This window comes from Ptychodera flava, chromosome 20 (genome assembly GCF_041260155.1).
Source record: "Ptychodera flava strain L36383 chromosome 20, AS_Pfla_20210202, whole genome shotgun sequence".
Classification (NCBI taxonomy): domain Eukaryota; kingdom Metazoa; phylum Hemichordata; class Enteropneusta; family Ptychoderidae; genus Ptychodera; species Ptychodera flava.
The window spans coordinates 32,620,226-32,636,020 of NC_091947.1; the positions used below are offsets into that span (position 1 = coordinate 32,620,226).

At 37.8% G+C, this 15,795-nt stretch overlaps 1 protein-coding gene across 1 annotated transcript in view; it reads left to right on the forward strand.

Moving 5' to 3' along the window:
* Window positions 1-1,730: 1,730 nt before the first annotated feature.
* Window positions 1,731-15,795, forward strand: part of LOC139120691 (solute carrier family 28 member 3-like) — a 33,101-nt gene continuing 19,036 nt past the window's right edge. The window contains exons 1-6 of the mRNA XM_070685222.1: window positions 1,731-1,925; window positions 5,122-5,283; window positions 7,032-7,315; window positions 8,042-8,198; window positions 12,241-12,432; window positions 12,721-12,882. Coding sequence (XP_070541323.1) covers window positions 1,812-1,925; window positions 5,122-5,283; window positions 7,032-7,315; window positions 8,042-8,198; window positions 12,241-12,432; window positions 12,721-12,882 — 1,071 coding nt within the window. The 5' untranslated portion in view covers window positions 1,731-1,811. The remainder of the gene's footprint in view (window positions 1,926-5,121; window positions 5,284-7,031; window positions 7,316-8,041; window positions 8,199-12,240; window positions 12,433-12,720; window positions 12,883-15,795) is intronic.

Here is a 15,795-nt window from a genome sequence, read left to right on the forward strand (position 1 = left end):
CGCTGGTCTGAGCGCATTGATACATGTTTGTTTACAACAGCTGATCAAGTCGTCGATCGCATCGTGTTGAGTGTATACAGTCTAAATAGGATTATTTCAGCGCAATTTACCGCAGTTCAGAAAAGGAATGGAGCCAATTTACTTATTCTGGTCACCGTGCCGGTGTTCTGGTGGATAATTATTACACGGACAATATTGTAAGTTTGAATTCACTTTATTAACTCTTGCTGAAACATTGCTGACGTGAACAGGAACGACGAAGTAGCGCGAAATACAACAGATTGTAAACATCAACTTTTAATTTTCTACAACAACCTGTCCTGTAACTCTCTTTAGATCTGAAATAAAGGAACGTTAAATTCATATGTACTAGTAATATGTTTCGTTTTATATTGGTAAATTTTGATTGAAGTGAAAAAGATGGATTTGATCGTTAAATGCAAGATGAACATCATACCATCAAAATCGGAAATAAACAACAATTGATGACGTATAACGTGCCGTATCAGACTGATGTTTTACGTTCCACGTCACGACGCGTCAGAGGAGACACGGATACGGTCATGGGTATATGATAAATGATATTTATCTATTTCAAATTATCAATTTACTTATAGGGTGTGTGAAGAAAATTGTCACAGGACAATACATGCAGTGAAGGAGAACAATTTTGGTACTAGAGAGACAAATAACTTACGATTTCTCGATATTTGAAATCCAAAATGGCCGCCATCCCTGTGTTAACTCTATGGGAAAAAATAAATTTTTCGATTTTCGAAACATTAAGACCATGAAAACTTTTCTTTTTACCGAGAGCTTCAAAATGAGCCCCCACAAGTGGTAGGTCAGAAGAAAATTGACAAAATTTGAAGGCCTGAATTTCTGTCTCCGAGGTGCGTTCTACCTTAATATTGTTGGCTTAATGATGTTCGGCCTTATGATAGTGGAGGTTTGGAACATTTTTTATCGTATGGAGGGATGGGAAATATTTCCGAAGGTATTGAAGGGGATCTATAACAAAGAAGATATCAATCGCGATTCCTACAGTAATTCATTCTTAGACTGGGGAGACGACATCAGCATGCTACTGTTGTACATCTGGAAGACTGAACACTGTCCGCAACAAGCACGATGTTATTTCATAGTAGTGCCAAGTGTTTGTCTATACATCCTGGCGTATGAAGAGAACAAAAGATCGACGATAAAAACGTTTAAGGGCGACATCAAAAATTCAATCTCTGATAAAAAACTTAATTATTTAAGTTTTGCACACCCCATCTCCACTCCGCATGTAACTTAAAAGTCGAATGTTAATCAGAGGTTCCAAATATTTCCTTACTGTAATACATCAAACCATACTTAACCATACTCAGGATTTGTGATAATGCAAAAGACAACATTATTAAAATGAAAAACACCTTTATTTCATTAAAAAACGTCTCGGTCTGTCACCATAAATGTAAAACTAACATGAAAGTATCAAAGGGTCTCGATCAACTTTGGTGTAAAAGGAGTGAAAATGCGTAATTTCTATGTAATTTTAAAGACTTCTTAACAACACCAAAGTAGAGATATTGTTTTTGTCGAATAGAGAACGTTTTTGGGTTGAAACCCCCATCCAAAAACTAAAAGAGTAGCATTTTTATCAAAAATCCATTTAAGGAAGTTGTCCCTTACATGACCCGTCTTAAAAGGTTATTTCAGCATTGATAATCGGTTCAGCGGTGCGCACAACAGACAAAGGATTCCAAACCCTAGCCATCGGAATGAAACCAAGACGGTAACCGCTAAAACTCGCAGAATCCCTGAACATGGACAACCATGGTCATAAGAATTTAGCCTCTGTAGAGAACGAAGCAGATAAGCATCTCCTCGAAATTGGCGAAAGTCGTCGTAGTTCAATACAATCAAGCCGAACAGCAAAGGTAAGAAGCATTGGTACATACGAAAACAAGTTTTAAAAACTACACTCTGCCTGCATTACAAGGTGTGTCTGTCGGGGAGAATTTCCTCTCCACCTTCGCAGTTTGTAGGGGCGTTGACATGAAGATGTCCGAGAAGCTTTAGTAAGTATCATTGGATATTTTTATAACCTACTGAAAAGCAGTCCGAGGCAAAAGCGACTCCAAGAACGACCTTTGTGTTGTCTACGACTTGAAAGGTGAACGATATCAAATGAGACGACGACAAACATTCCCGTGTAATACATTTGTTCCGGCTATTGAAAGTAATTTAATGGTTGTCCTTTCAATTAAAAACCTTAATGATATCGATTAGGTTTGTTCCTCTGTATGTTGATTGTTCAGGTGTCCTTCGCTAGATCGCTCATATTTTATGGACATTACTGGCTAGACAGAAGGGGACACACTGACCTTTATGTGCACTTAAAGTAACACTGTTACTCTCAGTAACGCCAGAAGTTACCCAAGTGACTCAATTTCAAAAGGTGGAAATTGCCCCGCAGAAAAGGACGAACTAAGGTTATAAAGTGTCACTCATCTGCTCCCATTGTATGATAATAGGCGTGTAAGCCCTCTAATTGTAGAGAGAACTTAGAACAAACCCGCATGGTTGTGGAAAAGGTGGCGAAGACGACAAAAGTATCATGCTTTTGAAAGACACTTTTAAAGCCAACTGGTTGTGAATCGTGCACATAATTTCAGTTCACTCACATTGACTAACTACATATATAAACACTTTATTCTACAATGCACAATAAGGAGTATAGATAAGTAACTATCTTTCCCAGCAGAAAGATACAACTGCCAATGCACGACGCTCAATATTGCCTGCCTTTTCTTTAGGAATTGACGTTGAGCTAGCTCATCCATCTACCGTGACCTAAAATGCCAACCATGCATAACTGTAACAGCGACATTACAATGAATCGTTTATAATACTTTGACCTATTTACATAAAAAGAGTGCGGTAAAGTGAATGGAGGCAGCAAACGAAAATCTTGAAAGCCTTCAAACACGCTGTTGTAGAAATGCTCTCCAATACTAATAAGACAGGAATTAAAGAACAAAATAGTTATTAGTAAAATGGACATCTTTTATAAGATTAATATCAAAGATTGGCCCAACTAAAATATTAAATTGATTGTTGTGCTTCGGCAAAGTCATTGTGCACATAGTGTCCTAGACTTGCACTGCATGAAAACCCAATAATTCAGATAAATTCACATAATGATTGCCTGTATAATGAATAATACACGTGAATTCACATGAATCCACATGAATACAAGCTTGCTGAATGCAAAAATTGGATTCTTGACTGTATTCATCTGTATATGCTCTCTTCAGATAAAATACAGGCAGTAATCCATGTTAATACAGTAAGTATTATTGGGTTTTCATGCAGTGTTGGTTCAAGTCGGTGAATTAAAAAAAAATAAAATCATTTATAATAGTTTCTCTTTTGTCTCTCCTATTTCGTACCAACCTATTTGGAATTTGGCAGCCCAGCCAGGCCAAGTTTTCCCAGCGATTGAATGCATGAGTCTGCGCAGTAGTGAGTTACCTTCTGCCGGATTCACCGACTTGGACTTCTTGCACAGTACAGGCGGTGAGACGGACTGTGTACACAGTGACGTCAAACAAGTACTAAATTAATGACACCTCCCGCCATTATTCGCCATATTCTGGCGAATAAGAAGAACGCATGCTAATAAACTTCTGCATATATTAAAAACTTTGTTGTCGTCTCCATGCATGTTGTGCAAAGCCACTGGACATCGAGTACATTGAGCACGGTTGAGCCTCTCCGCCAGGAGACTAGGTACCGTACGTTGTGACTTCCAACCCGATTGAAACCACCGTATTTACAACTGATCGGTCGACCGTCACTAATCATGCGAGATTACAAGGAAAGATTGTTGAGAGTTACACTGAGGGAAAAGATGTGTTCGTCTGCGCACCAGTTTGCTGGATTGCTGCATGATCTGCAACTCACATGAGTGTGCAGAAAGAGGCCAAGACTTGCACCGACGGCAATCTCTATTTCTTCACAGGACAGGGTCTTTTTTCATCCTTGAAAAACCGGCGACCATATGGCATTTTGCCAATGGGCCCCATAACAACATAGATACTTTCACCCGCTTTCGGTGCTACAACAGAGGTTGTGCTGACTTTTGAGGGAGTGATCACACTCGACATTTTGTGAACTTCGTGAATGTGAGTTTCGTCTCGCTTGGATCAAAAGTCACTCTTCCCCATATGCAAAATACAGTGATGTCATCTTATGAATAATATATGAGTAAATAAAAACGTCATCTCATGAATAATTTATAGCAACGCAGATCGTGCAAGAAAGCCAAGTCTGTAATTCCGGGTGAAACTCCCCTGTATAGCGTTCACCCACAGTCCCTCCACCAAACGGTCGGGAAACGCTATTGTCAAAACGTGCGAACGAGGGGATTAGCTGGTAGGATGCGCGTTGCGCTGGCGTTCGCTGTTGATGACGTCACACCAGCTGTAGCGTCCCCTCAAAGAGTGGGTACGGTTGTGTCGTCTTTGACGAAGAAACTAGCCTGAATCGGCCGTAAAGTGTACAGCTACTTTGAAACGTCAGTATTTTTGTGGCGGGACCGTGGTTCACCCCACTCATCGCGTCCACTCGACTCACGCGTTTCACATGAAAACAAAATACAAACCATCGCGTTCACTCCACTCAAACATTCACAAATCACAGACTTGAACCAAGTCTAATACTGTCCATGCATGAATGCATAAAGACATGGATAGAAACATACAGAGTGAGGTAAAATATGTATATATGAATCTCTCTCTTCTCTCTCTCTCTCTCTCTCTCTCTATATATATATATATATATGTATATTTGAGTGTGTATATGTGTGTTGTTATGGCTAGTGGTTCGTGCAAAGTTTTTGGCAAGTGATGTGTTCAAAATTATGAGGAAGGGGGCAACTAAAAATTTCGAAACGTCCGAGGCAAGTCTTTTCAACCCTTGTCATGAATAATGATGACTCCCTAACGTTTTTGCTCGCTCACTTATTCCGAAATTGATTAATTTGCATACTTTAAAAGTTAGTACAAAGATTTACATACTTACTTAATCCATAATATATATCTATTTACCTGTCCTTCGTTTGTTTTATAGGGCGGTGAGGTGAAACTTGGTGACTTGTTAAATCACCCCAAATCAAAACAAAACCCTGTTAAAGCTGATGATAGGGCTATTCTCACAGAATCAGAGGAAGTCCACGTCGAAATAGAAGAAGATGACGGGGATTTCAATCTTCCTGGTAACCAATTCACTAAGGTTTGTCAAATATCATGTTCACATTGTTATGTGAGACCACAGCTGTACTGTCTCATCAAAAGATAAACAAGCCGACGAATACGGAAAGCAGGCGTTGAGTTGATGGATACTTAAGAGTTGTATGTTAACGATGATAATTTCAGCCATGCCTTCTTTTTCAAATATCTTTGGTGAATTTTGCCGCAAAACGTGGCTGTTTGGGTTTATTCGTGAGCTTCTCTCCAGAAATCAGCGACATCACGATATGGTGGAAATGTAAATCCTATATTCAATTCACTATTAAGGGAATTACAGAACGACCATACAAGATAAATACAAGGACAGTCTCGCCCTGTAAATGTAACAACATTACTTACACGACCTACTAAGTATTATTGGCATTTCCATATTCCAGATTGCCTCATATCTATGCTTCGTCTTTCTGTTATTACTGTAAAGTTAATTGACTAAACATTCGAGCCAGTAGAATAGAACAATAAAATACGCTTAAAGCGGCATACTAAATCCCTGGTTCCTACATTAGTGACTATTGGCAATTATTGTAACTTTATTTTATTTAAATATGTCCTTCGTTCTTCTTTGAAAGTTGTGCACAGTAAGTCAATTTGCTCAAAGATAGACCTGTCCCTTTAACGGAATAATAATTGAAACATATAACGATATTTCCATTATTTGCCTTCAGCAAAACAAATACCTTTTCATATTCTTCTTCAGCAACTATGTTCAAGTGTGTTTACTTGCACAATCACTGTACTTTGTGCAATGTTATTATTGATTATCAGTTTGAACTAGAATACATATACATAAATGGTGTTGATGATTCGAAGTGTAATTATTTAGCCTGGATTTTGCGGTAAAACAAGAAACTCCATTTTACAGACAATGATAATAAATGGAGAACAAAATTTAACATATATTAATCACCGGTGGGCACTTTCCAAAATGTAGTTTCTTTTGAAGTTAGGGGATCAGAAAATGATCTGAAAAATCTAATATAACGGCGTACCGGCTTTAACAATATGATATGCCAAGCTCTTTACATGCTTGCTAACAGCCGTTTTCATTCTATATTAAAACATTTGAAAAATTTGTTAAGACATATTTCATATTGGTTTGTCGACCATAACAGGAATCTCTTGATCGAAAAATACAAAGATTTGTGACTTTGGTATGTTTTCAATTGATTATGAAAAACTCTTCAATGTTGACGAGAGCAAACATTTGACTATCATCGAATTCAAAGAATTCCCCTTCCCGTGAAAAAATAAATTGAAAATGCAGCTACAACAAAATTTAATGTTATTTTCAAAATGCCAACAGTCTTCTCTTAGACATTTACACCTCGAAATTAGAAAAAAGTGATTTTGAATATACGAACGAAAATAATCCCGAAGACGCATGTCAATCTTTTGAGGAAAGAAGTCAATTCAACAATAGAATACATCCCTACCATTAACATGAAATATGTAATTAATACAAAATAAGAGAAAGTTAACAATTTGGGATATGACATTGTGTAAATCCATTAAATGCAGAAGGCATAGTTCTTTATACTTTTGAGACTGGTAGGCAACCTCTCTATGTTTTAGCGACACGCCAGTCTATTTAAGCAGAAAAAGGGATTTAATATTTGAAGAAGTCCAATATGCAAATTACATCGCCATGCTAATCAGTTCCCCTAGTTTTTGAAACATTTTGCAGTATTGTTTTAATTTGCTTGTCTCAGTTATTAATCACTCACTTCGCAGACCATTGACAAAGTGGAGCAAGACATAATGCAGGCATGCCGCGAACACAAAACTGGTATTTGGTATGGCATTGGTATCTTCTTTTTGGTACTTTATGCCGGGTACTTCTGCTGGGCTCTGTCTCTCGATCTGTGGCGAGCCCAAGGACTGTGGATCATTACCATCTGTTTCGTAGTCCTAGCCATTTACAAGTTCATACAACATAGATGGGGTGACGTTATCTATCTTCATATCTGTGCTCCACCAATAGGCCATGTCAGGAAACACTGGCGTATTTGGCGATGGTAAGCCTGTGCCAAATTCCATTATTATATTATTTATACTTATATCAGGTTTATAGTGGTACTGCGAAATTCGGGACATAAATGCTTGTACAGTTTCTTACTGTGTAACCTTTCCTTTAGGTCGAATCTGATCTCCCCTTAATTACCTGTCAAAAATATGTCATATAACCCTAAAGCTTGTTTGCTTGGTTGCTTAGAGAGAGAGAGAGAGAGAGAGAGAGAGAGAGAGAGAGAGAGAGAGAAGAGAGAGAGAGGAGAGACAGAAAGACAATGAGTCAGTCAGACAGACAGACAGACAGACTGACGCAAGAAGAGAGACAGAGATCGTAAACTTTCGTATAGCATTTTTAAAACCAGACTTTTTCGATGATGATGATATTGCAATGATTAGTACGACGAAGATTTTGAGAACATAAATGATTATGAGAAACTCGCTTTAGATGGCAAACGCTGAGAAATCTGATTACAAATTTCATACTTTGGTAGAAAGTCAAACCGTGAAGTTTAAACAATTGATGTGTCAAGTCTACTGCTACTTACATCTCGAGTTTATTTACAGTATTGAAGTCATTCAATTGCGTGAAAATTCCGGGTTGAAATATCAGTGAAACATTTTATCTTCGAGCCGAAGACAGACCGTATTTTCATTAAAAATATCAGAAAATATACTTTGCATATTATATTAAGTCGTCTGCAATATTATTGATACATTCGTCAAATTTTCAGGTTAGTGCCACTGATCTTGATCGTACTCTTCGTACTCTTCGCCTGGTGGATTGATGTCTTCAAAATCTTCCGTGAAAGACCTCATCAGCTGATCTCTGGTTTTGGTCTTATCGTTTTTATTCTATTCAGTTGGCTGTGTTCCAAGCGACGAGGCAGAGTAAGTGTTAACCGAAAATAAACAATTGAAAACTTCGGTGGTAACTTGCATGTTATCTGTCTCTACACTTTTCATAAGACGATGTATACCATGCCGGAAAATGCCAAGAGAGTTTGACCGGTTAAGAAGGGCTTGACTACGCAGTTTCTGCGTAGTGAACTTCATTACGTATTCATGGTGACCCCTGGCCAGTTGTCAATAACTTTGGGGGCTTTTGTCTTTTGGCCTGCTTTGCATATGCGTCGTTGGACACGACCTGCCAATCACCCAGGTAGTCAATTAAACTATTAATTGACTGTTTACCGACCCAATTAACACTATCCAGCAGTATCAGTCATATTTTAATCGCGTGGCCCGGGTGGGCACAACGTAGGAACGCGTGTATTTCTATGTGTACGTTTCACTTGTGGTGTTGTTTGTACCATCGTGTGTTTGAAGTCCTTGTTTCACCTACAGCATTACCTTCAAGGTGACAGGCTTACTATTAATGTTCAGTATCATTGCACCGAGTTCTGCCCACGGTGAAAACCACCTGTTTTGCCTACTAATTACTGCCCGTCGCTGCCCGTCCTGAATGTAGCCTATCTATAGCTACAGTAATCACATAAATCATTTATCAGTTTTGATATATACTCCTAAATTGTAAGTTTGATAAAATCGAGACCACATTCAAGGGCTATGCAGACTGTCCATGTACGCACACACAGTGACAAGAAGGCGGCAAACACCTACTCACCAAGCACATCGAATCGGCGAAAAGAAGCATAAAAAGCTAGGCTTATCGCCAAAACAAACGCGCCAAGCGCTAACAAAAACCCATACCAAGCGGCCCTTTTCAGGGCCACCAAATACTCCAAAAAGGGAACTACCAAAAAATACGATAAGATGACATAGAACACACAAACACTTAAAAGAAATAACAAAAATCGTACACATAACAAACAACTGAAACACAAACATTAAATACAAAATAAACAATCACAGTAACGTAACAGAAAACATGGCCGTGGAAATAAATCAGCTATTTCCAAAGAAAAGCCGACAAAAAATCGAACAAACAAACAACAACACAACTAAATACAAAATAAACAATCACAGTAACGTAACAGAAAACATGGCCGTGGAAATAAATCAGCTATTTCCAAAGAAAAGCCGACAACAACATGAAATCAACAACAACCTATCATCGCTCAAACTATGAAACTCCGAAAAATAGTACTAGGCAAAAGCCTTAAAATTCATTCGGACACCAACAAAACCAAACAGAATAAAACCACCTCAGGATTTCAACAAATAAAGTCGTATAATGTGACTACGCTACATCGTGAGACACAAACAATCGCAACAACACCAATTCAAAGAAAAGTCAAATTGGACTCCACGAACAACAAAAAACAAAAACTTGAAAGCTATCTGAAGCTTCTAAACTCGCACTTCTAGAGATACCCTTTCAAACAAGGAAACAAAACATGTCGCGTGCCAAAAGAATCGCGATAAACCAGCTTGCAAACATTGGACAAATTTTGGGAAAATAACCCTTCGACAAGGGTCTGTTTTTCGTTATTGTCAACACAAACGATTACGTACTCGAATGCGAAAGGCAATTACGTAACACTCAGTATTATACACAACAAGCCAGAACAAACAGTAAACAAAGTAAACGAACTATTAATTAAAATGTACGAGAACAAGTACATCAACCAGGATACTTGTAAGTATCTTGATCCAATAAACATAAAATCCGTACCCCGCAGTGGTACTTATTGCCTAAAAATTCACAAACCTCCGCAAAAATCTACAAGACACACCAGTCAAAACAAATTTACCGAAGTAAAGAAATATAGAACAAACAAACCGAACCACCAAACGGACTCACAACGTGACCAAAATTAATATACTTGCCTCGCTAATCGGAAAGCAAGACCACTAAAATGCATTAAAATAAATTTTCACAACACAAACTAAGGAAAGAATCTACACTGCGACTGATGAGAAACCACACTCGGGTTTCGAAACGCAAGCGTCAAAGGGCGACTCTATCAACTTTTGTAACAACATAGGTCCGGCTGCGTCTCGCCATAAGCTTTCCCCACACAAACAAAACATTACCGTACACACTAATCCAAACTTCTCTGCAATATCCAAAGCGAAACAACATTTCATTAACACAAACAATCGGATAAGAATGTAGGAACACATTTTCGAAACGAATCAACACAAACTCGACACAAAAACATTTAGGATAGTTAGGTGGGGAGCCTGTTTCACATTTTTTACATCTCGCTATACTGTCTATGATTCTAAAAATAAAGTCATCTGCCACTTTTTTTCTGTATACGCGGTTTGGCAAAACTCATCTCTTCAATGGAAAGTCGGGCGATTTCATGGTTCTTTGGGGCACTTAAGTGTACGTCGAGCTTAAGGAATGTAGTTACATTCGCGATGTTTTATTCGAAAATTATTTATTCCTTCAAGGGCAAATGCACATAATTTATGCTGTTGGAAATACTGGCCGCTCATAAACAAGACAATAAACTCAATATATGTGCATCTTTACTTATATTGTCAAAGTACCACCGACACCCACAAAAAACCAAATGGTTCAGTCCAGGTATTTGCAACTCTGCCATCCGACTGGTCAACAGGAAATCAACCATAGGTGTCTTTTGGCACGCGTATACGCCAGTCACCTAGGCGACGGTAATCTGCACCACTTATCACCATCGGGAAGGTACTCCTCCCCATATACCACTGGTGATCCCACCCTCAAGGCATTGCGTCATTCGACCAAGCATTGTTATTGTAATTTCCTGCATAAAATTAACAGCGAGGTCAACCGGTCAAACTCTCTTGGCATTTTCTCTCATGTCTCTTTGATCTCTTTTTTATGGTACTATAGTTCGATTGGTTATTACCAGTCCTTTAATTAAAATTGTCCACGTTTTGATATTGTCGAATCAACTGCAGACCAAAATGTAATTAGACAGAATTAGCACCCGGCACAATAACCCCCTGTTCGTCATATTGTTTTTAAGGTAATTTTTGAGTAATTCGAATTTAACACCGGGAGGATACTCAATAATCAAAAAGTCTTCATGAAACACACTTGGTAACAAAACACTGCAATTAGCAGACTTTACAACTAATCATTAATTATAAAAATCTAAACTCTAAAACAACCAGATTGAAGCACAGTTAAGGTAGATACACGATAAATCAAATCTTCCCTGAAACGAATCAATGTAAATAGCTATCCGATTTGAACACGGATTGACATAGCTCAAAGGGTTTACTTTCTGTCACCAATTACCTACCTGTTTGTACTTAATTTTCTTTATCAACCTCAAAATGTTAACATTTCGCCGTAATGTTTTGCGTACTGCAACAATTGTGGTGTTGAATTTTGACTGTATTTATCATTTAATTTTTTAGCTGTTTTGAAAGATATCGAACGCTTCAGTTTATGGGGACGTTTTGTGAAATATTGCATAAAATCTGTCTCTGAGGGGTACTCTGTATTAACGGTTTCAAGAAGATTCATAAAACGCTATGTTGAAGAAATATCTCATTTATATTCAAAAATATTATCTCAAACGACAACAATTGTCAGGAGTCAGAAAACATTTTGTCTCACAACTTTGAAAGATGATCGACTCAAATTGTACATGACTTTCTCTTCAAATTTAACTTCTTTTCCAGCTCATGTAGAGTTTTCCCCGTATCTGGCTCCTGTGATGTCATTGCGAGGAGATAAAATACATTAATATAGAATCGTTAATGAAATGAGTAGTCTATGGATATTTTGCGACGATTAACGGTGTACATCACATCGAATTAGGGGATTACACATTGTTTTTTGGTATTGCTATATTGACTACAGGATGCGAGATATACATAATGTTAACAGTTCTTAAGGGATAAAAACAAAATGGCAAATAAAAATGACTCAAAGAGACTAAAGAGAGTCAAATATGCAAATGCCGTGAAAGGGAATCGATATGGCGACTCCTATAGATAACATGTTTTTGTTTGTTTTTCCTAGGTACAATGGTCTGTAGTCTTTTGGGGTGTTGGCTTACAGTTGGCACTTGGTATCTTTATACTTCGATCCACGGCTGGCTACGTGACTTTCAACTTTCTCGGTGACCAAGTTCAGACTTTCCTGGAGTACACTGATGTTGGTTCAGAGTTTGTCTTCAGTGCCCCACTGGAAGTGCATTTCGTTCTCTTTAAGGTTTGTGCATGTTAAAAAACAATTACGTACTCTCCTATGGCTTACTTGTGTCTAGAACTTAGTAAAGAATACCCGTGACATACTACATTCTTAATATATCTTAACACTGTCCGTCCAAACTATCAAATAATCAAACAATGTCATAGATAATTTATAATATGGTGTGCTATTGTTGTGGCTAACATATTGCTGAAGACTTTTCTATCGCAGTCAAAATTGCTTTCGTCGATACAAAGGACGTTCCTGACCCTAATAACGAGTGAATCGTGCATTTTCTTTTGTGTTTAGGTTCTACCGGTAATAATATTCTGCAGCTATATTGTTGGCTTTCTGGATTATGTTGGTATTATGGGATGGACAGTAAAAGTTTGCGCCTGGGTGATGCAGTACACTATGGGAGTCTCGGGAGTAGAGGCCCTTTGCGCCGCTGCAAACATTTTTGTTGGCCATGTAAGTGTAATGGTTTGAGTTCCATTGCGTGCCGATCAAAATAACTGAAGAGTAAAAGACAAACTACGGAAAGGAAGGCGTTAAAGACAGTGCATAACAATGACAATGCTCTGTACTGTAAAAAAACTATCTGTTAACAGAGAACAATTCTCCTTTCTGACAAAACTTTCTTCGTTCTTAAAAGAAATTCTGTGCTTGGAGTCAATTCTCATTCTGACAACAATTCTCTTTCCTGACAGAAATTTCTCCATTCGTACAAACATTTCTCTGCTGGAAGACAAGATACTGTCCTGACAACAATTTACTCCGTTAGGAGACAATTCTCCATTCTAACAAACATTTTCCGTTCCGACAAAAAATGTTTTTCTGCTAGCAGACCATTCATTTCAGACAAAAATTTCTCTGCTAGCAGACAGATCTCCGTTCTGACAACATGTTCTTTGGCAGGAGACAAATTTAGTTCTGATAAGAAATCTCCGTTCTGACAATAATTTCTCTACCTGGAGACTATTCTCCGTTCTCTAGACTGATAAATATCTGCCTCTCATCATGGCTGACCTCTAAAGAGGAAAATGGGAGTGAAAAGGTACATGAAACTGACATGTTGCACAAAAAAGAAGAATTTGTCATCAATTAGAGAAAGCAGTACACCTGTGTTTTCATGATAATTTAGGTACAAAAAGTATATTTTAAGTGACCGCATTATTTTAGTTCTCTGAAACTATCCCTTAGATTTTGCCCTGAAACTAGCTTCAAAGTTATTGCATATGAATTTTGGTGTTCCTTGTTACCTTTGTAATGAGAGGTTCTGAAACTTTAGAAATAAAACTATAACTACCTGCAATATTAACAAAGTACAATTACATTGTTACCAAAAGAATGGACAGAAGCAAAGAAAAATGGGCTTTTTTGATTGGTTCGAATTACATCTCCTGAAAAGCACTATAGTGCTAAGTTTTATTAGTTGTTGCCAATTCTAATGTAAACAGTGTCTGGGAGGACGTTCACTTTTACCGTTGAAACCATAATAGCACATAACAAAACACTAAATAAAAAAAACTGCCTTAAGTAAATTACCATTTACCGTACTCATGAAAGTCACCTTTTATTTTGAAGGAAAACATTTTGCATGAATGTGAAAAAGTATCTTTTCATTTTTGTCTTTCCTAAATACGTTAATGAATCAATGTATAGTGAAATATAAGTGCGTATCGCTTTCTCATACTGAGTTCTCTTGATGGTAAAGAAAACAGTAAAGGATCAGTAGTTTATCATTCTTTTCATATAAACTGCTGACTTCATAATGATTGTACGCTTTACAAAACAGACTTTCAATTTGCAACATCCAGTTATGCGCTTCGCCAAAACCAATAGCCGAATTATGCAATTAATGGATGGTATGATGCTTGCAAAACAAACTTTATATTTGCAGACATGCCTGCAAGAGATATCTGATATGTATCTCAGATATAAAAGTTATGTTCACGAAGGGCTGACCGACAACTGCATGAATGATGCAATTTATTGCTAGTACGATGCATTTTATGCAAGTATGAGCCGGTGTCTTAATTCAAAATACAAACTGACCCCACCCCCTTATCGAGCATTTTGTGACCCGAGGATATTGAGTCGGGAATATATTTGGAGAATGTAACTCATAGAGCTATCTAGCTTGGCTAAGACTGACCTTAGAGGTACCTACATATATCTTTGGAACTGATCAACACGAAAAACTGGGAATTTATGGTGTAAATTGAAATGAAAAAAAAAATTAAATAAACCTAATCATGCACTCACGTTCTAACTACTGCCTAGATAAAAATGACCCAGTAAAGAAATAATGTGGGGGTAGCGAGAACCTCTAGCTCTATCAGTTAGCCAAGAATTAGATACATACATATTTAATGAGATAAAGGGTGCCGTGCCTTTAGGTGGTTCATGGCATAAATATGGATGGGAAAGTATTTGTGGTTACTGCGTCGTATTTGCGTTGCGGAAGGGAGAAATAACAACAGAGTAACTGATGAAGGGACCCCATTTTGGTCCCCAAACAGGGTTAGGACGAATCACTCAAACATAAAACCGTTCTTCGGGAATCCATGGCACACTACCAGTGCGCCCTGTGTCGATTCACTGGTGTCTCGCCATGTATTCCCAACAAGCTAACTAGAATGATCCACTCACTCACTATATTGTAGCACTAACAACGGTAGATCCGATATGTGAAGTTGCCTTCATTTCCTTTATATAATTTTTGTCAGAATATAGAATCCTCTCCTAGTAGAGAAAAATTTTGTCAGAACAGAGTTTTGTCTCCCAGCAGAGAAACTTTTGTCAGAACGGAGAAATGTCTCATAGCAGAATTTGTTTGTAGGAAGGAAAAAAGTTGTGTCAGAACTGAGAAAAGTTTTTTCAGAACGGAGAATTGCTTCCTAGCAGAGAATTTTTTGTCAGAACAGAACATTTCGTGATAACGGAGAATTGTTGCCTCCTTGCAGAGAATTGTTTACAGTACGGAGAATTGTCGTTTTCGTCCACGCTAGTTAAAATTCTTTGGTGCCGAACTGTTTTCCTTTTTAAACTGTCGTCAAACCGACGCTAACTAAAGGTAGGGTAAAGTAAACATGAACATATAAGTTGTGAATATCAATATTGGTGAATATCTAATTTTTATTCGGTGGCCTAGTGCTCTGTGCCTAGCGATGAAATTGTGACATCAATTGTTTAAACTTCACGGTTTGACTTTCTACCAAAGTATGAAATTTGTAATCAGATTTCTCAGCATTTGTCATCTAAATATGGTGGTTTCAACAGGATTCGAAGTCACAACATACGGTACCCAGTCACCTAGTGGAGAAGCCACAGACAAAACCGCTCGGCCAAATCCCCAATCTCAAATAGATTGGTTCAGTA